The 17,869-nt window shown below is 43.6% G+C and overlaps 2 protein-coding genes across 2 annotated transcripts in view; both read right to left on the reverse strand.

Moving 5' to 3' along the window:
• Nucleotides 1-9,648, reverse strand: part of LOC138612937 (gamma-aminobutyric acid receptor subunit rho-2-like) — a 30,346-nt gene extending 20,698 nt beyond the window's left edge. The window contains exons 1-2 of the mRNA XM_069686474.1: nt 9,527-9,648; nt 5,535-5,641 (exon numbers count right to left, since the gene is read on the reverse strand). Of these exons, the coding sequence (XP_069542575.1) occupies nt 5,535-5,641; nt 9,527-9,648 (229 nt within the window). The remainder of the gene's footprint in view (nt 1-5,534; nt 5,642-9,526) is intronic.
• A 3,667-nt stretch (nt 9,649-13,315) lies between these two features.
• The window catches only part of ube2j1 (ubiquitin-conjugating enzyme E2, J1), a 50,020-nt gene continuing 45,466 nt past the window's right edge, over nt 13,316-17,869 (reverse strand). The window contains exon 8 of the mRNA XM_069657301.1: nt 13,316-14,455. Within this exon, the coding sequence (XP_069513402.1) occupies nt 14,189-14,455 (267 nt within the window). The 3' untranslated portion in view covers nt 13,316-14,188. The remainder of the gene's footprint in view (nt 14,456-17,869) is intronic.

The following is a 17,869-nucleotide window of genomic DNA, read 5'->3' on the forward strand; positions in this document are numbered from 1 at the left end:
CTTTTTTCAAGATTTCTGTGTCTTGATCTTAAAATAACTGCACTTGGTCTTTTATTTTGAAATGACCGGATGCTCTATGCTGTTTTCGTGTCTGACTTCCCGTTTGGAACGATCTGCTCTGTTCATTTATTCGTTTTTTGTTTTTAGCTGCACTGAGCTACTCCTCTTCAGTAGTAGCAATGATTTCTAGTAGTCATCATTCACTCTCAGATATTTCTGAAGACTGGCCGGATGCTTCAACTCGATGTGTTGCTTGAAATTCGTTGCTGATGTGACTGACGTTTGGATTTGCTTTTTCTGACCCTGCGGACACAATTAGCATAAATATGTGAGATTCTTCCAGTTGGAATCTGCACTGATTTGTTTATAAAACTTGCAGGTTGTAGGTTCAGAAGAACTGGTTTGAGGAGTACCAGTAGCTGCATCGTCTGAATTGCACAGTGCTCTGTAAGTCTCCGCAACTCTCGGTACCTCTAGGAACGTGAGTGGTCGTTCACCGTCTCCAGAGTGAAGTGCGCTCACATTCTCTTTCATGAGCTTAAAATTTATTTGTTCATTTGTTCATTTGTTGTTTGTAGTTACCAAAAATGTGAGTGTGTTCAATGAAGCTCTTTCGCACGTTCAGACACAACACTGACCATAGACTATATATAATGGATGTTGCCACCATGACTTCACCCACTGGTTTGTCGTCTGCCTTTCTGGCCGTCAGCATCTTGGTTTTCTGGAGCAAGAAGTGACCATATTTGGACGAGAGGGCACCAACATTATGAAAGCTATACAGTCTACACCCATGGCTAATTCATTAGCCTGCCAATGAGTTAACTCTTAGATTTTCCACAGAAAGAGATTCTGTCTGTGTTGGCAGCTGACCAGGGTTGTGTATTTATTAGAATAAAGAAGCTCTTGAGGAACGTACAACTTCAAAGAAGGCCAAGAGGTTAAGAAGAAGAAGAAGAGATACTTTATTGATCCCAGAGGGGAAATTCAATTTTTATCCTCTGTTTTTACAAACATGTTACACACACAAAGGCCCTAAATACACGCATGCACAAACAGGACCCTATGGACATGCAGTAACGGAGAGATGTCAGAGTGAGGGGGCATGGACATGCGCCCCAAGCAGTGGGGGATTCGGTGCCTTGCTCAAAGACACCTCGATGGAGCCCAGGAAAGGAGCTGGCACCTCTCCAGCTACCGGTCCCAATTCCAAGACGGGGCCCTACAGACTGAGCTACCGCCCACCCCAAGTTCAGCGACTGAATTAGCTGAGGTGTCACCTAGCAGACAGCTAGCAGCACCACAGGTGAGTTATATAAAGATTCTCCACGTACAGTTGTCAGGAAGAGAGGAATGAGCTCTAGAGACCCAAACAGTTTCTTTTACCTGACTGTAAACATGTTTATTTCTGCTCTAAAGTTTTAACATGGGGCTCTATGGGGACTGACTAACTGCTGGAGACAGCCTCAAGTGGACACCAGAGGAACTGCAAGTTTTGGCACTTCAGTGCTGGCTTCATTTCTCAGCCCCAGAGGTTACTGCTTGTTTGTGACACAGGTTACATCTGTACCTTCCTCTATTTGTGAGCACAGCTTGATTCATTTTATTTCTCCTTAATAGTCAAAACTACTGAATGTACCTGCCAACAATGAAAGATACAAATGGTACATCTGTGGGACGTTCTCAACAATATCATTATGTTTTATACATTTTCTGATCACGTCTGGTATAAAATCAACATAACAAATACAGCTTGACTGAAATATAGTTAAGCATTGAATACCTAAGCCTTGTTACAACCCTAGGTGATGATGTTACACATAGACTGTATGAAAAGATGGACGGCATGACAGCTCCCTAAAAGTGAAGCCAAACCCTCTCTATCGCCCCCTGCTGACTGGCTGCAGTATAGGTCATAAAGCCCGCCTCCTCCATGTTAACAGATGGGACATGAGTCAAACTATGAAATCAAAATACACGCCAAATACATTTTTCTCAAACATGGTTTCTGTCATGATAGTTAGTTCTTATCATGCTGATTTATGTCCAAGTGTTCATTTTTCTGACAAGTTTACTTTTAATTAGTTATTTGATGCTGTCATAAGGATGATTGACAGCTTTGTGGACTAATATGGCTCCTGCAGCCGATCAGTTCCGGATTAGCAGAGTGGAGGACGAACGGTGAGAGGAGACGTAACTAAAACAATCACTACAGTCATTGAAGTTCCCATACCTGTGAATGTTAACCTCAGACCAACACAGAGAAGCTGTTCTGCTGTTAAACACGCCGGCGTGCGGGATCCTTGCTGTTTCTTCTGTAAGTTAAGTGTTTGTTTTGGATAGCAGAAGTGGCTACAGCTTTGAAATAAGCAGACACACGTTAGTGTGAAGAAATAATCAGTAAGTGAAAAAAAATAAAAGAGAGATAAGTAAAAAAAAATGATGGTGACTCTCCTCTTCTAATTTCTTGATTCAAAGCACAGGCTGGCTCTAAACTGCTGGATACATACACCTGTCCATCATCCTCATCCTCATCCTCCTCCTCACCACACAGCTGACCCTCACACATCATTCAGTCATTTAATTTCTCTTTGAAAGCTTTTACAGACAGACAGATATCTCAGGTTACAGCTGCACTCTGCTCCAGCATCATTTGTTCTTTAAATCAGTCGCACCTTCACAGATTGAATCCTCCTGTATTGTGTAATTTCTCCACATGTGCCTGGAGATAAACACTTTCATTTCCACCTAATGATGCTGGACCGCTGCTCTGATCGCTGATCAGCAGCTGCTGCACACAGATCCAAGAGCGGATGTGTTTGTTGGAGGGTTCCTCAGAATGAAACGGGTGAAATGAGGAGAACACAAGCGGCCTCTTTAATGCAAATGTGACTAATGCATGACGGGTCTAAACCCCCTTCATATGTTTAAACCCGAGGCAGACGGGGAGGAGGAGCTTTAAAAATAGAAGCAAACAGGAAACATGATGACAAACAAATGTCTCCTTCAGCTTCCTGTTTGATTAGTCCTCAGCAGGGGATCAGCCAATGGGAGCAGTGCAGGTGCTCTAATTGAGATGACAGAAACCTTATCATCACTCACAGCTCCCCCTGCACACTGTTGATAACACAGACATCCTCCTCTGTAGCAGCCGAGGAATCTTAACCAAACAATTATCATATTTCTGTTAAGTATTTTGTTCTTTTGGAGAATAAAAACAGTTTATTGTGTTTGTCTGGACAATAAACGCCTCCACAGTCAGGACGTGTCTGATTGTGACTCAGGACTTGTCTCTGTCCCTACACCCACGCCCCCGTTGGCGAGCAACAGCATCCTCCAAGATATGGTTCCTCTGCGGCGGGGAGCGGCGTGTAAGAGGCTTTCATTAGTAACACTGCAGCCAGGAGGAACCAGAGCAGCTGCTGCACACACACTTCCTCCTCAGACACATGAGCGCACCACAGACTCACACGCAGCAGCGGGGCGCTTACACAAGTCAGCTTCTGATGGTGTTTGACTAAGACCGTCACATTCTTCTTCTCTGCTGCAGGAGGCGTCTGCAGCGACAAACAAAAGCTGACAAACGACAGAGACAAAAGTGATCCTCAGTGGGATCCTCGCTCCCATCTGTGTCGGCTGCTGCAGTCTCCGAGGAGCATGAAATGCACCGTGGGACATTTCATTTAGCTCGCCACCTCCTCCTGTGTTCTAACTGCGCCCCATTTATGCTAAATACCAGAGAATGGAACTCTTTAGTCCAACAAATAAGCTCCTTATTTTTAATTGACTCACAAAACCCAGCAGCAGTGTCAGCGACCTAACAGTCAAGGTTTACAGCAAAGACACACACACGCTGGTATTTTTAAACCTGGGCCCTGTTTTACATATTTTGGGGTCTAAATGACTTTGAGGGAGAAAAGTTTTGGAATCGCTCCAGTAGAGTTCTTCAGTTTGTGTCTGAGAAAAGGGCTGTAATGGCTGCAACATTATCCCTGAGGGCACATGCGCCCCACCAAGTAGGTCCATTTAAAATCAGGTTTTCTTTCACTGACAGGCTCAGATTGTTTTTCTCAGTGTCTGACAGCATTACAGAAAGGACTCCTACAGAGACAGACCTTTTTGTTACAGAGGAAGATGATTTATTTTAACCAGAAACAGACTTTACATTGCTCTGTTCAAACACACCAGACTCCACTGACAAAAACAGTAATTTTCCTTCACAGAACACAGGAGCTGCTGGTCTACTGAGGTCGTCTGTGTTGGATCCAGAGACGTGGACTTGAGACTTGGTGACTTGAGGCATGATGACTCGGATGACTTGCGTGTGTTCAAGTTTGAATGTTAGCTGTTAAATATGAAGCGATGAAATTCAATGTTGTCAAGTTTCTAACTATCAAACTCCTCGCTATGGCAACACACAACATCAAAGCCCCCAAAGAGAAGCCTCATCAGTTGTACTCAATACGGTCTCAGAGCAGACCATCATCATGGCTGCGTCTGTGCCAAGATAATACAGATACAATTCACTGTCATACTTTTTGAACAGGTTATATAAACTGGCCAATAATATCATTATTAGACGAGCTGCTAACACCTTGTCTTTTCTCTTTATAAAGACCGGATACTTCAGGTAAGAGTGCTGACTTGACTTGACTTGCCCAAGAAAAAATGACTCGAGACTTGAGGCTTGAGACTTGGACCAAATGACTTGAGCACTACTTGGGACTTGAGCAAAGATGACTTGGTCACAACACTGGTTGGATCGTTATTAACTATTTAAAAGACTCATAATATTTTTGTTATTACTCAAAGTCAAATAACACAAACAAACTAACCAATCGAGGCAGCTGAAGGAAAATCACTGTTTTTGTCAATGGAGTCTGGTGTGTCTGAGGAGAGTGATGTAACGTCTGTTTCATCGTCCTCTGTAACAAAAAGGTCTGTCTCTGTAGGAGTCCTTTCTGTAATGCTGTCAGACACTTAGAATAACAATCTGAGCTTTTAGTGGACGTACTTTGATCATCAAGGTTTATATTGGAACCATTACAGCCTGTTCTGATGCTCACAATCTGCTGAAGCCATTCCAAAGCTTTCTGTATCTTTCTGTCAAAATAAGTACAAAATGGAGCCTTGGTTTAAAAACACCAGAATGTTCCTTTGAGTTGCCCTCTGCTGCAGCCCCACTCATGTCTAATCAGCATCAGTGCTGCAAGTTAAATCACTCAGAGGCCTCAGAGGAGATTTCTGACCTCTGCAGTGTTTCTCAGAGTAATAAAACCTGATGAGGATCTCTCTGCACACTTTTCTCCATCTGTCTCTCTCCTCAGGTTTGTTAGTGGAAAAGCAGACAGGTGGGATAAACAAACCTGCATCCTCTTTCTCAGTCAGCCTGTTATCAGCATTCACTTCACGCTCAGGTTCAACAAAGGGTGAAGGGAGTCTAATCCTGTGGGCGTGTCTCGTCACTCAGAGAAACAGACTCTTCCACAGACACTGAACACGATCACAGACTACAGGCAGCACTCAGGACGTACCTGCGAAGGCGGGCCTCATGGTGAAGTCGTGCTCGTCGATACGAAGGAGGTGAGTCGTCTTCAGCTTTCGGGTTTTAGTTCCATCTGAGACCTTCTTGGACAGAGGACTGAAACAGGAAACACAGAGGACAGGTTTGTTAAATAACTTGCCAGCAAAGAATGTTGAAAGTGGAGGATTTTAAACCTGAATGACCTCTAAATGTTTGGTTAAAGCTAATAAAGATTGTGGTGAGTGAAACAATGACGGCAAAATGTTTGTTGCAACTTTGCAGGAAGACTTGACTATCACACGATAGTCAGAACAGTGACCTCTGACCTCTCTTCATAATGTACAGCAAAAGAACTATAGCAAATTGAGCATAAAAATGTCAACATTTACCAAGAGCAACTCTGCAGCACTACGAGCAGGAGGGATTATTTTTTGGTGTTATTTATGATTTCTGATGTACGAAACAATTCACATGCACAAAACTAGAAACCAACATGTTGCTTCGCCTGTTTGCTGACACAGAGACGTTTAGGACATCTTTGAGAAAAATAAAACTATTCTATGTTTGCTTGCTCGCTCATTTAAATCAATAATAGTTACGTTTCCTGCACCGTTCGCACGAGTCGGCTCTTGTCCGAGGCTGTGTTGATTTCGCAGTGGTGAGATTGCAGCTCAGTGGGGAATGATGGTGGAGTTTGACGACAGGAGGTAACGTTAACGTTACAGAAACCAGGACATTACAGTGAGTCTGACACTAAGGGTGATTAAGCCACGGTGGGGATATAAGATGGGTGAGAGGGATGTCGGACCTGAGCAGGGGTTCGGTGGGGGAAGCCCAGTGTTACCAGTGGCCAAACCCGGCAAAAACCACCACGCTACTGTCTTCCCTGTCCTCAAACCCGCTCTGTTGGTCCCTGACTGTATGGCAGCGCCCCGGCCATGTCTTACACTGCAGGCCTGAGTTAACACCAACACTGCACTGTGTCAGAGCCTGACACCAGGCAGAGTCATCTAAAAGTAGCGCTAGCTGCAAGGCTAACAGAAGCTACTCTTAGCAGTGGTAACTGTACCAAAGCTATCAATCAATCAGGAGCCGTTTCTCAACAAAAGCTGTGATTTCTTTGCTCATGCTCTAAAGTTGTGTTTTGCCCAACAGTCAGTGGTACATGAACAAGAGAGACACTCTGCTCCAGCGGCGTCTCACGTTAGGAAGTCTGATAATAAATAAATTCAACGTCTCTTCTCCTTCTCTCTCCCATGTACTTGTTGTCAGCCACCAGGTACGCGCACGCTAGAATCAGAGTGTGGCTAGAATCAGTTGTCCCTGACGTGGAGGCGAGCTGATTGGCTGGTTAGCTGAGGCGTAAAGAAACAGTCAAACTTCATGCTGGTAACTTCAGGGTCACACATACACATAGGAAATTTGTGTGTCTGTTATTGAGACTGTGAAATCTTAAAGTTGAAAATATTGTCCACACACACAAACAGTTTCTACACCTACAAAAACCTTTTACACATTTGCAAATCTTTTCTGTGAGCACAAAATATTTATACACAAAACGTATTTACAAATTCCCAATTTATTGTTACACATCAACAAATTGCACACAAAAACGTGAAAAACAACTGAAGGCTGGGAAATTATTTGTGGGCTCAAAATCTTTTTGACCTTTATTTGAGCCCATAGTTTTTCTAGTCTTCCGGTTTCCCTCTTTGAATGCAGACTACCGCCACCTGCTGGTGTATGGAGTTATTTCCTCTCACACAGGCACAGAACTCGTGCTAGCTGTGCGTCAGCTAAACGTTTTGCTGTGTTTTCAAGTGCATCGTCTTGGCACAGACACAGGCGACATGAGGCAGAGCCAGAATCTGCCGTCATCACAGCTTGTTGTTTGATGTGGGTTTGGTTTGCCTGGTGTTAAAGAGTGTCAGTCTGCACAGGGAGGGGGCCGCTATGGATGGAGGGGTCACCAACAGGGTTCAAAACCCTGAAGAAAGTGTATTAGACATCGTGAAGACTTCTTGATGCAGCTCTTTCTTAACTTAAGATCTTTGGATTATTTGGTCAAATAATGCACAGCTCCATGATGTTGTTTTATGCCTGCGTCATAAAGGACTAACCACCTTATTCAATCCGACAATAGGATTGTATTTCCAAGGATTCTGGGCCATGGACATGCCTGTGGCTCTCAGCTAAAAGCTCTTTGGTTCCTGCAGAAGACTTCCATTTTTCACATCAGCTCACAGATGTGGGGTTTAATTTTCTATAAGGTTCAGCAGGTCACTGTAGGTTTATCTAACAATACTCAAACAGGAGGAAATAGTGCATTTGTTTGGCACTATTTTCAACTGCGGATGAATCCCTATGTGGTGCTCTGATGAGAGAAGCAGGTAAGAGCAAAAGGTAGCTGAGCAGTGGTCCAAAACAGCAACAAAAAGTCCCTAACTAGACTCCTCTGTAGTCCCCAGGTGGTGGATCGAGCTACCAAACTCCATTCGGTCCGCAGAGTCCCTTTCACCTTTAAGAAGAAGCTACAGACCCAGCTCTTTATTAACATCCCAGACCTTAATGATACTGATGTAGTTGATGATGATGACTTCGAGGATGTAGCTGATGGTGATTAGGATATTTATGATGATGATGATGACTATAGTGACCTTGTTGTTGCTGATGCTGATTATTATAAAAAAAACAATAATAAAAACACCCTGTGCACTACCTGTTGGCACCAGTGTCCGATCACACTTGAAGCTGTTTGTTGGCTCTCACTGACTTCGTTCCCTCCTGTCTTGATCACTGATTGTGTTGTATTAACTCTCAGATGTACGTCACTTTTGTACAAAACAATCTGCTGAATGAAACTGTAACACTGTAACAAATCCGTTGTATCGGCTGCTAAATGACAGGAGTGAAATCAGTAAACTTTTACCTTGTCTTGTTTTTTTTTTTTGCTCTGCCAAGTAAAAAAACACTGAGCAGGTGGTGTTGAACAGGTTGAATGAATGTCTCTCTGTCTGTCATTTTAATTAGAGGTGATGTTCTGCAGACTTTTTAAAATCAGCTGGTTTAGCAGTAAAAATTTGATTCTGCTCTGATGAACCCCAGAAAGCCTGATCAGACCCTCAAAGACGTGTCCTGAAACTATGAGTCGGCTGTGATTCATTCGCTGCTCCAAGCTTCTCAAAGACGCTGATTTTCTGTCTCCTCTTTTACAGTGAATGAAAATATCTTCGAGTATTGGACTATTGGTCGGATTAAAGATGCAATCTGAAGAGGTCAGCTTTGATTTCAGGAAAGTGAGACACTAACAGATTACAAGAGGAAAGTTGTGACAATTATTAGCAGCTTGTATGAAAGACGGCTTCAAGCAGCGCCTGGGAGGTCTCACAAAGAGATGAAATCCATGTGAAGACGTGAAGCTGCTGCTGAGTTTGATCCTGTTTGAGGTGTGACAGTCAGCGAAGAGAAACAGCCACTCTGAAAGGATGCTCACTGAGGAATCACACTCTCTGTGCGGCGTCTACATAAAGAATTCACCTGATATAACATCCAGCACTCTGTGTCTGCAGGGAGGGATTTACTCAGCTGTAAACACAAACAAGTTTTCATCTCTGAGCTGAAGGAGGCGGATCACTGCGCTCTGCATGGCTGCTTTTATTTGGGCAATAGATTAAATACCACAACCTTACTGAACGATTTAGACTGGAAATCGGTCGGAAAATGTTTTGGCCATGCACAGATTGGATGTACATGTTGTGGTTTTGAATATTCTTGGAAATAAAGTGGAGGAAAAATCCGGAGTTCATCGGTCTGGTGCGCAGAGTTGTGCGTAAATGTGAGCTCTCCGAGACGCGTTGGAGAAAAAACAAGTGGTTTCCTGCATCTCTCCTGCTGGGTATTTGATCTGATGACTCTGGGTGTCACAGTTCACTTCTCAGTTTAATCTCAAAGAAAAAAATAAAATAAATAAATAAAAATAAAATAAAGGTTTTCAGTACTTACGTCCCCGGCTTGTGCGTCTCCGCCGGCGCCGACCAGCGCTTTTTCCTGCTTCTGTGTTTCCTGCACTCCCCGATCAGGATGAGACACAGGAGTAAGAGAACAAACCTGGCGTAACCCGGCATGGTGAGTTTAAAAGTCCCGCAACGAGTGGATCAGTGCCGCTGTGGGTCCGCGTGCAGGACGCTCAGTGCGCGGTACCATCTTCCTGTCAGAGGCAGCGAGAGGAAGGAGTGCGTGGAGTCCGGAGACTGTGGCGGAGGACAAGAAGTGTGAGAGAGGAGAGAGAAGCGATGCTGAAGTCTGATCAGCGCTCTGATTGGTCTTCAGACTCCAGAGGGGGTATCTCTGGCTCAGGCGCGCGCAGCATCAGCACCACATGCGGCGCGCGCTGCAAAAAACACAAAAAAAACACAGAACCACGACGTCCCTGCTGAGGAGCCGATCAGAGGCAGGAGGAGAGGAGGTTTGTCCTCAGAGGGAACAAAACAGAATGTCCCATATTCCTGCTGCAGCGCTGCTTTATTTCAGCTTTAAGAAAAAAAAAAAAAAATAGGACAGTATCCAGAAAGAAATAGAAAAAGAGGAGAGAAGTCATGATATAATATATAATTTTATTATTCGCAAAAACTGCTTTGTAAGTGTAAAAAAGTGACATTTTTTCACGTCACTCACAAGATCACTCCTTGATTCCATGGTTCATTTCTGCTTTTATCTTTTGCAGTGTGTGTGGGACATGTGTGAGGGCATCCTCTCACTCTGACGTAAGACGTGGATGTCAACATCTGTTTCACTCTCAGGACTCTCCCCTCCAACAGGCTGCAGACTCGCTTATTCGAGGATATGAAATTGAATTGGAATTATAATATTTATCCCGATCAGGCAGCATTTTTAATATCTCACTCAGGACAATTTTATTTGTGTTTCCTTACAAATCTGCAAAAACAGTTTCATCTGAGCGCAGACAGTTAGTGTTAGTGTAGTAACTTACACTGTCTGCTTACACTAATACCACTTAAAGATGATTGCACACTAAATTTACACAGTATTTATTGAATGAAGGAAGTCAGACATTGAAACCAAGGCCCAACCTGGGGCAGAGAAAAGAAGCCAGCGGAGCACCAGAAGCTGCAGCTCCTCTATTGTCTCTAAAGCTCATTTCTCTCTTCCTGACAACTGTACGGGGAGAATCCTTATATAACTCACCTGTTTACATTATATTAAGGGTTAAAATGATGCATCATTAGGGGCGTGGCCTCTCTAAATGACAGGTGGGAGCTGCTAGCTGTCTGATAGCTTTCACATGAACTTAACCTCTGGGTGTTTGTGCTGCTGGAGCCTTTTGTCGATTTGTTCACGCATATAATCTGTCTTGTTGTGTGCTTTATTGTTCTAACAGCCCGTCTAACAAGTCTGACACACTGTTTTTACACTCATTATTTTATTTATATGTTAGCACTAATTAGGAAGCTGTTAGCTCGTTCAGTGTTTGTCATACATTGATTTATTTCTGGCGGGCCGTGCAGGGCGTCAGGATAGTTTTTCTGCAATGTACGTCAGGCTGTAGTGATGAGAGGACCTATTATTTTAAATTAGGCAGTTTTTTGTTAACCCTCAACTTGCTCTCCCTACAGAAATGTAGGCGAGCGAGTGACTGATAAATAAACAACTCCACTCAGCTACCCCATGTACAATCTCTGTTATTAACAAGTTAAGAAGCCAGCTAATGAGTTAGCCTTGATCACACACTGAAGAGCTTTGATAACATTTGTCGACCCCTCCTTCCTCTCCAGCTCCACCTTGGTGGAATATGGTGACTTCTGGATCCTAAAAACCAAGATGGCTACAATTAAAATGCCAAAAACCCATCTACAAAAACAATGTGTGACGTCCCGATGGCTACATCCACTTCTCTCCAGTCTTTGAGGAGAGCAAACTGTAGCTGTGAAAGTAACAAAAAACATAAGTCCTTCTCTCAAGCAGAGTTTGGGTTCATTCTGGGCTTTTATAGGAACATGGAGCACTAAATGAAAGAGACACGCTCCCCTTGTAAATACAAAGAGCTCATTCAAAAGGTAACAAATACACAACCTTTCTTTTTGTTCACTGTTTGTACACTAATGGAACCGTTATTATTAAGAGTACATCACATTCCTGACCTTTAATCTTTCACGCCGGTCCTTTAATAGAAGCAGCAGAGCTTCATGTTCCCTGTGGGATGTTTAGGTAGAAGAAGACGTTATAAAAGCTGACACGAGGAGAACAGTCTTTCATTCAGGCGGTTTATTTTCTGTTTATATCCCCGTACAGCAGCCTCGGGTACAATAACTGTAGAGACAGATACAGTGAGATTCTGAGAATACGGACATTCACGTTGAACCTCTGCTGCCTTCAAGTAAAACCTGGACATCTGCAGGTGTAAGATCAAACACAAGAAAGACTACAGAGACAGATTTGTTCCCCTCGACAGGTCGACTGCTACGAGTACCTCAGAGATATTTTCTACACTGCTGAGTTCTGTACATGTCAGCTACCATGTGCAAAGAGTGAATGTAAATTGCTTCTCTGTTTCTCTGAGTCTCGTCAGAGTGATAAACCCTTCCTCGACGTGTATCAAAGAGGGTAAATGATAGACAGTGTTTGGGTCTATTTGTACAAGCAGGGCGGAAAATGACTGTTTGCATACAGCTTCAGAGAATGCAAGACAAACAAGAGACTGATGCACACGGACGAGGAGTGAATCCCATCACACAGAGAGAGGGACACAGATGAGTGGGACCACAGTGTCCACACAAACGTGACTTCAAATTCATATTAAATAAATAAAATCTGTCGGACGCGTAAAAGAAGAATCAGACTAAAACTCCACAGTTGTGTTGAAAGTACTCAGACCGTTGTCTGAACCTGTGCAGACCAGGGCCCTGTTTACTGGTGGAGATAATCACTAAAACGATCTCACCAGTAAACGTTGCCGTGGTGATAACAGTTCAAAGCCCTCTGCTCTCATGCTGTTCTTCAGAAACCCTGTTTTTATTCGGCTGATCCTGGATCAGTTGAGTCATTCCCCTCAGAGAACTTTCTGGATTTATTTCTCTACAGGCTCGACTTTAGATCACAAGCAGCGCTCCAACAGTTTGGTCTTTTCCCGACCTTCAGAAGCTCTTTCTGCTTTGAAGGTGTTATTGTTCCCAGTGCAGGTGGGGCTTCATTTTAAGGGTATTTATAGTGTTTTTAAATGTTGGCTATTTATTTATGTATTTTGGGGTTAAAATAGCTAATGGGAATAAAACGTTTTCCAATTACTTCAGTAGATGTTCTCAGCCTGCAGCAGTGAAACAGACTGTAATGGCTGCAATGTAATCCTTGATGGGTCAAAGTCTGTCCACTAAAAGTAGTTTTTTCCACTGACAGGTTCAGATTGTTATTCTAAGTGTCTGACAACATCACAGAAAGGATCCCTACAAAGACAGACCTTTTGTTAAAGAGGAAGATGATTTTATTTAACCAGAAACAGATGTTACATCGCTCTCTTCAAAGAAACCAGACTCCACTGACCAAAACAGTAATTTTACCTCCCAAAACACAGAAGTTGTTGGTCTGCCTCCGCCGCAATAAACTGTTAAAACACCATAGTTATACAATAACATGAACAAACAGTTCCAACACAACATCTGTGTTAACACAATATAACACAAACAAACATATCAATCGAGGCACGTTAGGCCGACACCTCCTGTGTTCTGTGAGGTTAAATCACTGTTTTTATCAATGGAGTCTGGTGTGTTTGAAGAGAGCGATGTAACGTCTGTTTCGGGTTAAAAAATCATCTTCCTCTTTAACAAAAAGGTCTATCTCTGTAGGGATCCTTTCTGTAATGCTGTCAGACACTTAGAATAACAATCTGAGCCTGTCAGTGGAAAAAACAAGAACCTTTAGTGGACGCACTTTGATCCATCAAGGATTATGTTGCAGCCATTACAGCCTGTTTCTCAAGCCATCTACTGGAGCAATTGCAAAACCCTTCTACCTCTTGTCATTTAGACCCCAAATATGTAAAAAAAGAAAAAAAAGGACCAGGTTTAAATACACATGAATTCCCCCATTGAACACCTGCACGTACCAAAATGAGCACTGAGGTTGTTGCACCAGTGAAATGGAGCTGTGTAATGTGTGACTGACGCGACCTAACAGGAAGTTAAAAGCACATGAAGAAGATTTTATTATAACACACACAGTCTGTGCAGATACTTTTATAATTCATTAATTACCTTTGGACAACCCCAACCCATAATTAAATGTTATGACATGTTATAATACAGTTTTAATTAAATAGAGAGAACAAGCGACAGCTGGAGGACAGACAACAGATACATTAAAGAGGCATGTGCTGTGTGTGGATGTGGAACTTCCTGTTCTTAAAAACGCACAACACTGGAGAGTAAAACTGACACTGATTAAAACCCAGGAGGTGTTGTGGTGAATAAAGCGCCTCCTCTGCAGGAATGAAAGTTCCCCTCAGAGGAGACCGAACCTCTGCTGCCGAGCAGGGAGGGAGGAGAGTCAGCCGCTGCCTCGGCTCTGGTTCCACTGCAGCGGGTCACAGCTCAGTTCGGGGGTAGCAGGAGGGGAGGACTCGATGGAGAGGAGGGGTAAGGGTCTGGTTGGTCACAGCTCGTAGTCGAACTTGTATTCATTAGCCAGGTAGATCCTGCGGAAGATGAGTGCAGCCAGAGCCAGAGTGAGGAGCACGATGAGGACCACCGAGCCCGTGCGGCTCTCCTCCTGTTGCTGTCGAGGAGCCGGGGGGAAGGCCGGCCTGCTGGCCGGGTCTCTCTGACCCTGCTGGCTCTGCTGCTGGGCCCGGCGCTGCCGGGGGCTGAGGGGGCGGCCGGTGCCGGGGGCTGAAGCGGACCGGGATGGAGACACATCTGCCTGTGGAGCAGGGAAACAAAACTACAGATTAAGCTGTGTAAGGAGCAAAACTGATTTGAATTTTCACCTTGTGTTGCTCACAAGAGTTTGGCTGCAGGATTAATACTGTTTATCCATGTTGTTTAAACACAACCCATGAATATTCAACCCCACCAGATTAGTTGGAAAACCGAAACCAAGTTGTGTCTTGGTTCATAACATCATCCTGAGGCACATACAGCTCGGTCAACTTCCCCTCCTCTTCCATGAACTGTGTCTGGATGAACTTTCCTGCTGCTTCCAGCTACTTCAGGCTGACCAGTGTTTGATGAGCTCGTATCAGTACCAGGATTTCTCTGATGGACACCAAGTACGGGCGTTCTGTTTCCAGCAAGTCACACGTGGGCTGAAAACGAACTTACTACAGCGCTATGAAGCCAAAATAAACAGATGTTGCTGAGATTTAATGACAATAAACAGGCTGAAAGGATGCTGAAATAACTACACCATGATGCTGGTTTGTAAGAAGTCTGAATTCTTGCTCTGTCAGGTCTGTCTGGAAGACGACAAGGAAACAGCTATTAAAATGGTTTTTATTTGAATGGAGTTTGAAACGACGGCTTCGTCTGCGATCTCAGGATGTCAGGAGAGTGTCAACACACGTCCACAGCGCAGCATCACCTGACCTCTTTGCTCAAGGTTAAAAAAATTATAATTTTAAATCCATGTTCCCATTGGTCTGAACACGACTTTATGTAACTACAGAAGACATACATTATACATATTTGGAGGACGGCTGAGTTGAGCCTGTAAAAAGTACACGGTTATCTTACACCCCTCCGGACTGTACTGCAGCAAAGCAGTGTGGGATACCGTGAACTGGTCGAGTTTTACGTCTCGGCCCTACAGCTCCAGCAGCAGATGGTGAGTCCTTTTACTGACCTCCTCTGTTTATCCAAAACACACAAACTCTAATCTAAGTTGACCCTCCTCTCTGCTCCTTCAGACTCTGTCACGGTGGTTCTGTGGCGAGCAGCTGGCGCCAAAATCAATCCTCTTAGGCAACAAAGCTCGCCCGTATCATCTGAACTGGTGAAAGAAAGCAGCAGAACCATCAGCTTCAAGCCACCGAAACAGATCCACCGTGATGTTGTGAGGAAACGCTGATGTCTTGCTGCCTGATTTCACACACACAGCTGGTGTTAAGCCGGCACGCTGCTGCTGCTGCACAGTCTATCATTTCCATCCACACACATTCAGAGTGACTGTGAGGCTCAGCAGGATGTCAGCAGGTGATGAAGCATGTCACAGATAAGACATTAGATGTGAAGATGGGTAATTAAAAGCAGCACTATGTCATCGACACTGTAGAGCTATAAAGGGTAGTTCTGCTAGTTTTCAAACCTGGGACCCTTTTTTAAATATTATTTTTGGAGTCTTAGAAGGAATAATCCGGAAAATTTAATTTAAATAAATGTCTGTTAAGTCTCTATCCATCGCTGAATGAGGTAACACAATGGTGATTGAGCCTATGGCCCGCTGATGAAAGCCTTTGCAGTTGCAGTATATAGTATTATCATGAACTGGGTGTCTGTGGCGACTTTCACAGACAGTGACGCCCAGTTAGTGACGCGTTTTCCATCAGCCAGCAGTGGTTGGTCTGCAGAGAGGGTGGGCGGAACTAAGCAGCTGCTTTTCCGGTCTCTGCAATCAGAATCAGCTTCATTGGCCAAGTTTGTGGGCACATACAAGGAATTTGACTCCAGGTTTTCTTTGCTCTCAATGTACAGACACACATACTAACAGACATACTAAACTTAACAAGACTAGGTCGTATGTGGCTGACCGCATCAGGCAAATGTGCACTTCTGTGGGCAACACTGGAAGCGTGGCATGGGCGTGACGGCTGCGTGATGTGTTCATTTTCATTTTAAATGCATGAAAACAGATGAGAGTCTTCACACTGCTGGCGTCACGCGCCGAAAATGTAGAGAAGAGGAGGCTCGCCTATTTTTTACCGCGAGCCTACACGGTGATTGATCTCTGACAGCAATATCAACATCTCTTCCTGTAGTAAAAGTCACAGGCATGGAGAGTGAAGTAGGTCAACACGTCCGCTTTTTGAAAGTAAAAGCCCAATCAGGAATTCTGACTCCCCTCGTTTGTACACAATGCTTTTATTTTGAAGAGTTTCCCGGGCCGTTGTTGTTCTTTTTACTTTATTTGGCTCTGAAAGTGCCGTCACTCACTCACTCAGTCAGTCAGTCAGTCACATACAGACCCAGGCTGACCCCAGCTGTCAGCCAAAAACAAGGACAGGTTAGGCAAGGTAACACGGACACTTCAAGCTAAATCTAAAACTACTATATACAGACCTAGACGGGAGACAAAAGACAAAAGTGCAATGGTGCAATAGAGAGTTCAGAGATAAATAGGGCAGTGAATCAGGCTGTCATGTACAAGAGGTAGATGGTTGTAGTATTTACAGTATTTACAGAGAATGTGGATTGACCTTTGATGTAGTGATAATATATACATGATAAGAGGGCGAATTAAGCTATGACAATAAATAATGCAAGTGTTGCGATTAAACAGTAATCTACTATGGCTGAACAAACAAAGAAAAGATGGATGACTACAGATACAACTTCAACAAGAAGTGAAAATCCAAAGAAGAAGAAACAAACTCGATGCTCAGTCTAAAAAGGAAAGCAACCGTCAGCCAACCGGAGCCAACCGTAGACATCACACATGCAACACTGTCTGGATATCTGGGAAGTGTGCTCCTGCAATTGCCATTTATTCACCATAGGTGAAAGAGAATGAAACTGAGATCTCTGAGATTATTACTTCAAAGACAAGAAAGTAGAAAAAGTTTTGTAATTGCTCCAGTTGATTTCTGCAGCTGTGAAACAGGCTGTAATGGTTGCAATTAAATCCTTGGGACCAAAGTGCGTCCACTAAAAGTTCTTGTTGTTTCCACTGACAGGCTCAGATTGTTATTCTAAGCGTCTGACAACATTACAGAAAGGATCCCTACAGAGACAGACCTTTTGTTACAGAGGAAGATGATTTATTTAACCAGAAACAGAAGTTAAATCGCTCTCTTCAAACACACCAGACTCCTTAACAAAAACACTAACTCTACATCAAACACTGGAGTTGGTAGTCTTCTACTGTCAGAATCAGTGTTACTGTGTGACTTTGGTGTTTTAAATGGTTAGTTCATATCCAATACAATTATTGCACAACATAAAATAATACAGTAACACAAAAAACTCAATGTTTGAGGCATCAGTCACACAGTAACTGCTGTGTTCTTCTATGACGTCAAATTACTGTTTTTGACCATGGAGTTTGGTGTCTTTGAAGATAGCGATGTAACGTCTGTTTCTGTTTAAAAAAACCATCTTCCTCTTTAAAGCCCCCTCCAGT

This window comes from Semicossyphus pulcher, unplaced genomic scaffold (assembly GCF_022749685.1).
Source record: "Semicossyphus pulcher isolate SPU_LCO1_2020_fin unplaced genomic scaffold, fSemPul1.0.p SCAF_11, whole genome shotgun sequence".
Lineage (NCBI taxonomy): Eukaryota > Metazoa > Chordata > Actinopteri > Labriformes > Labridae > Semicossyphus > Semicossyphus pulcher.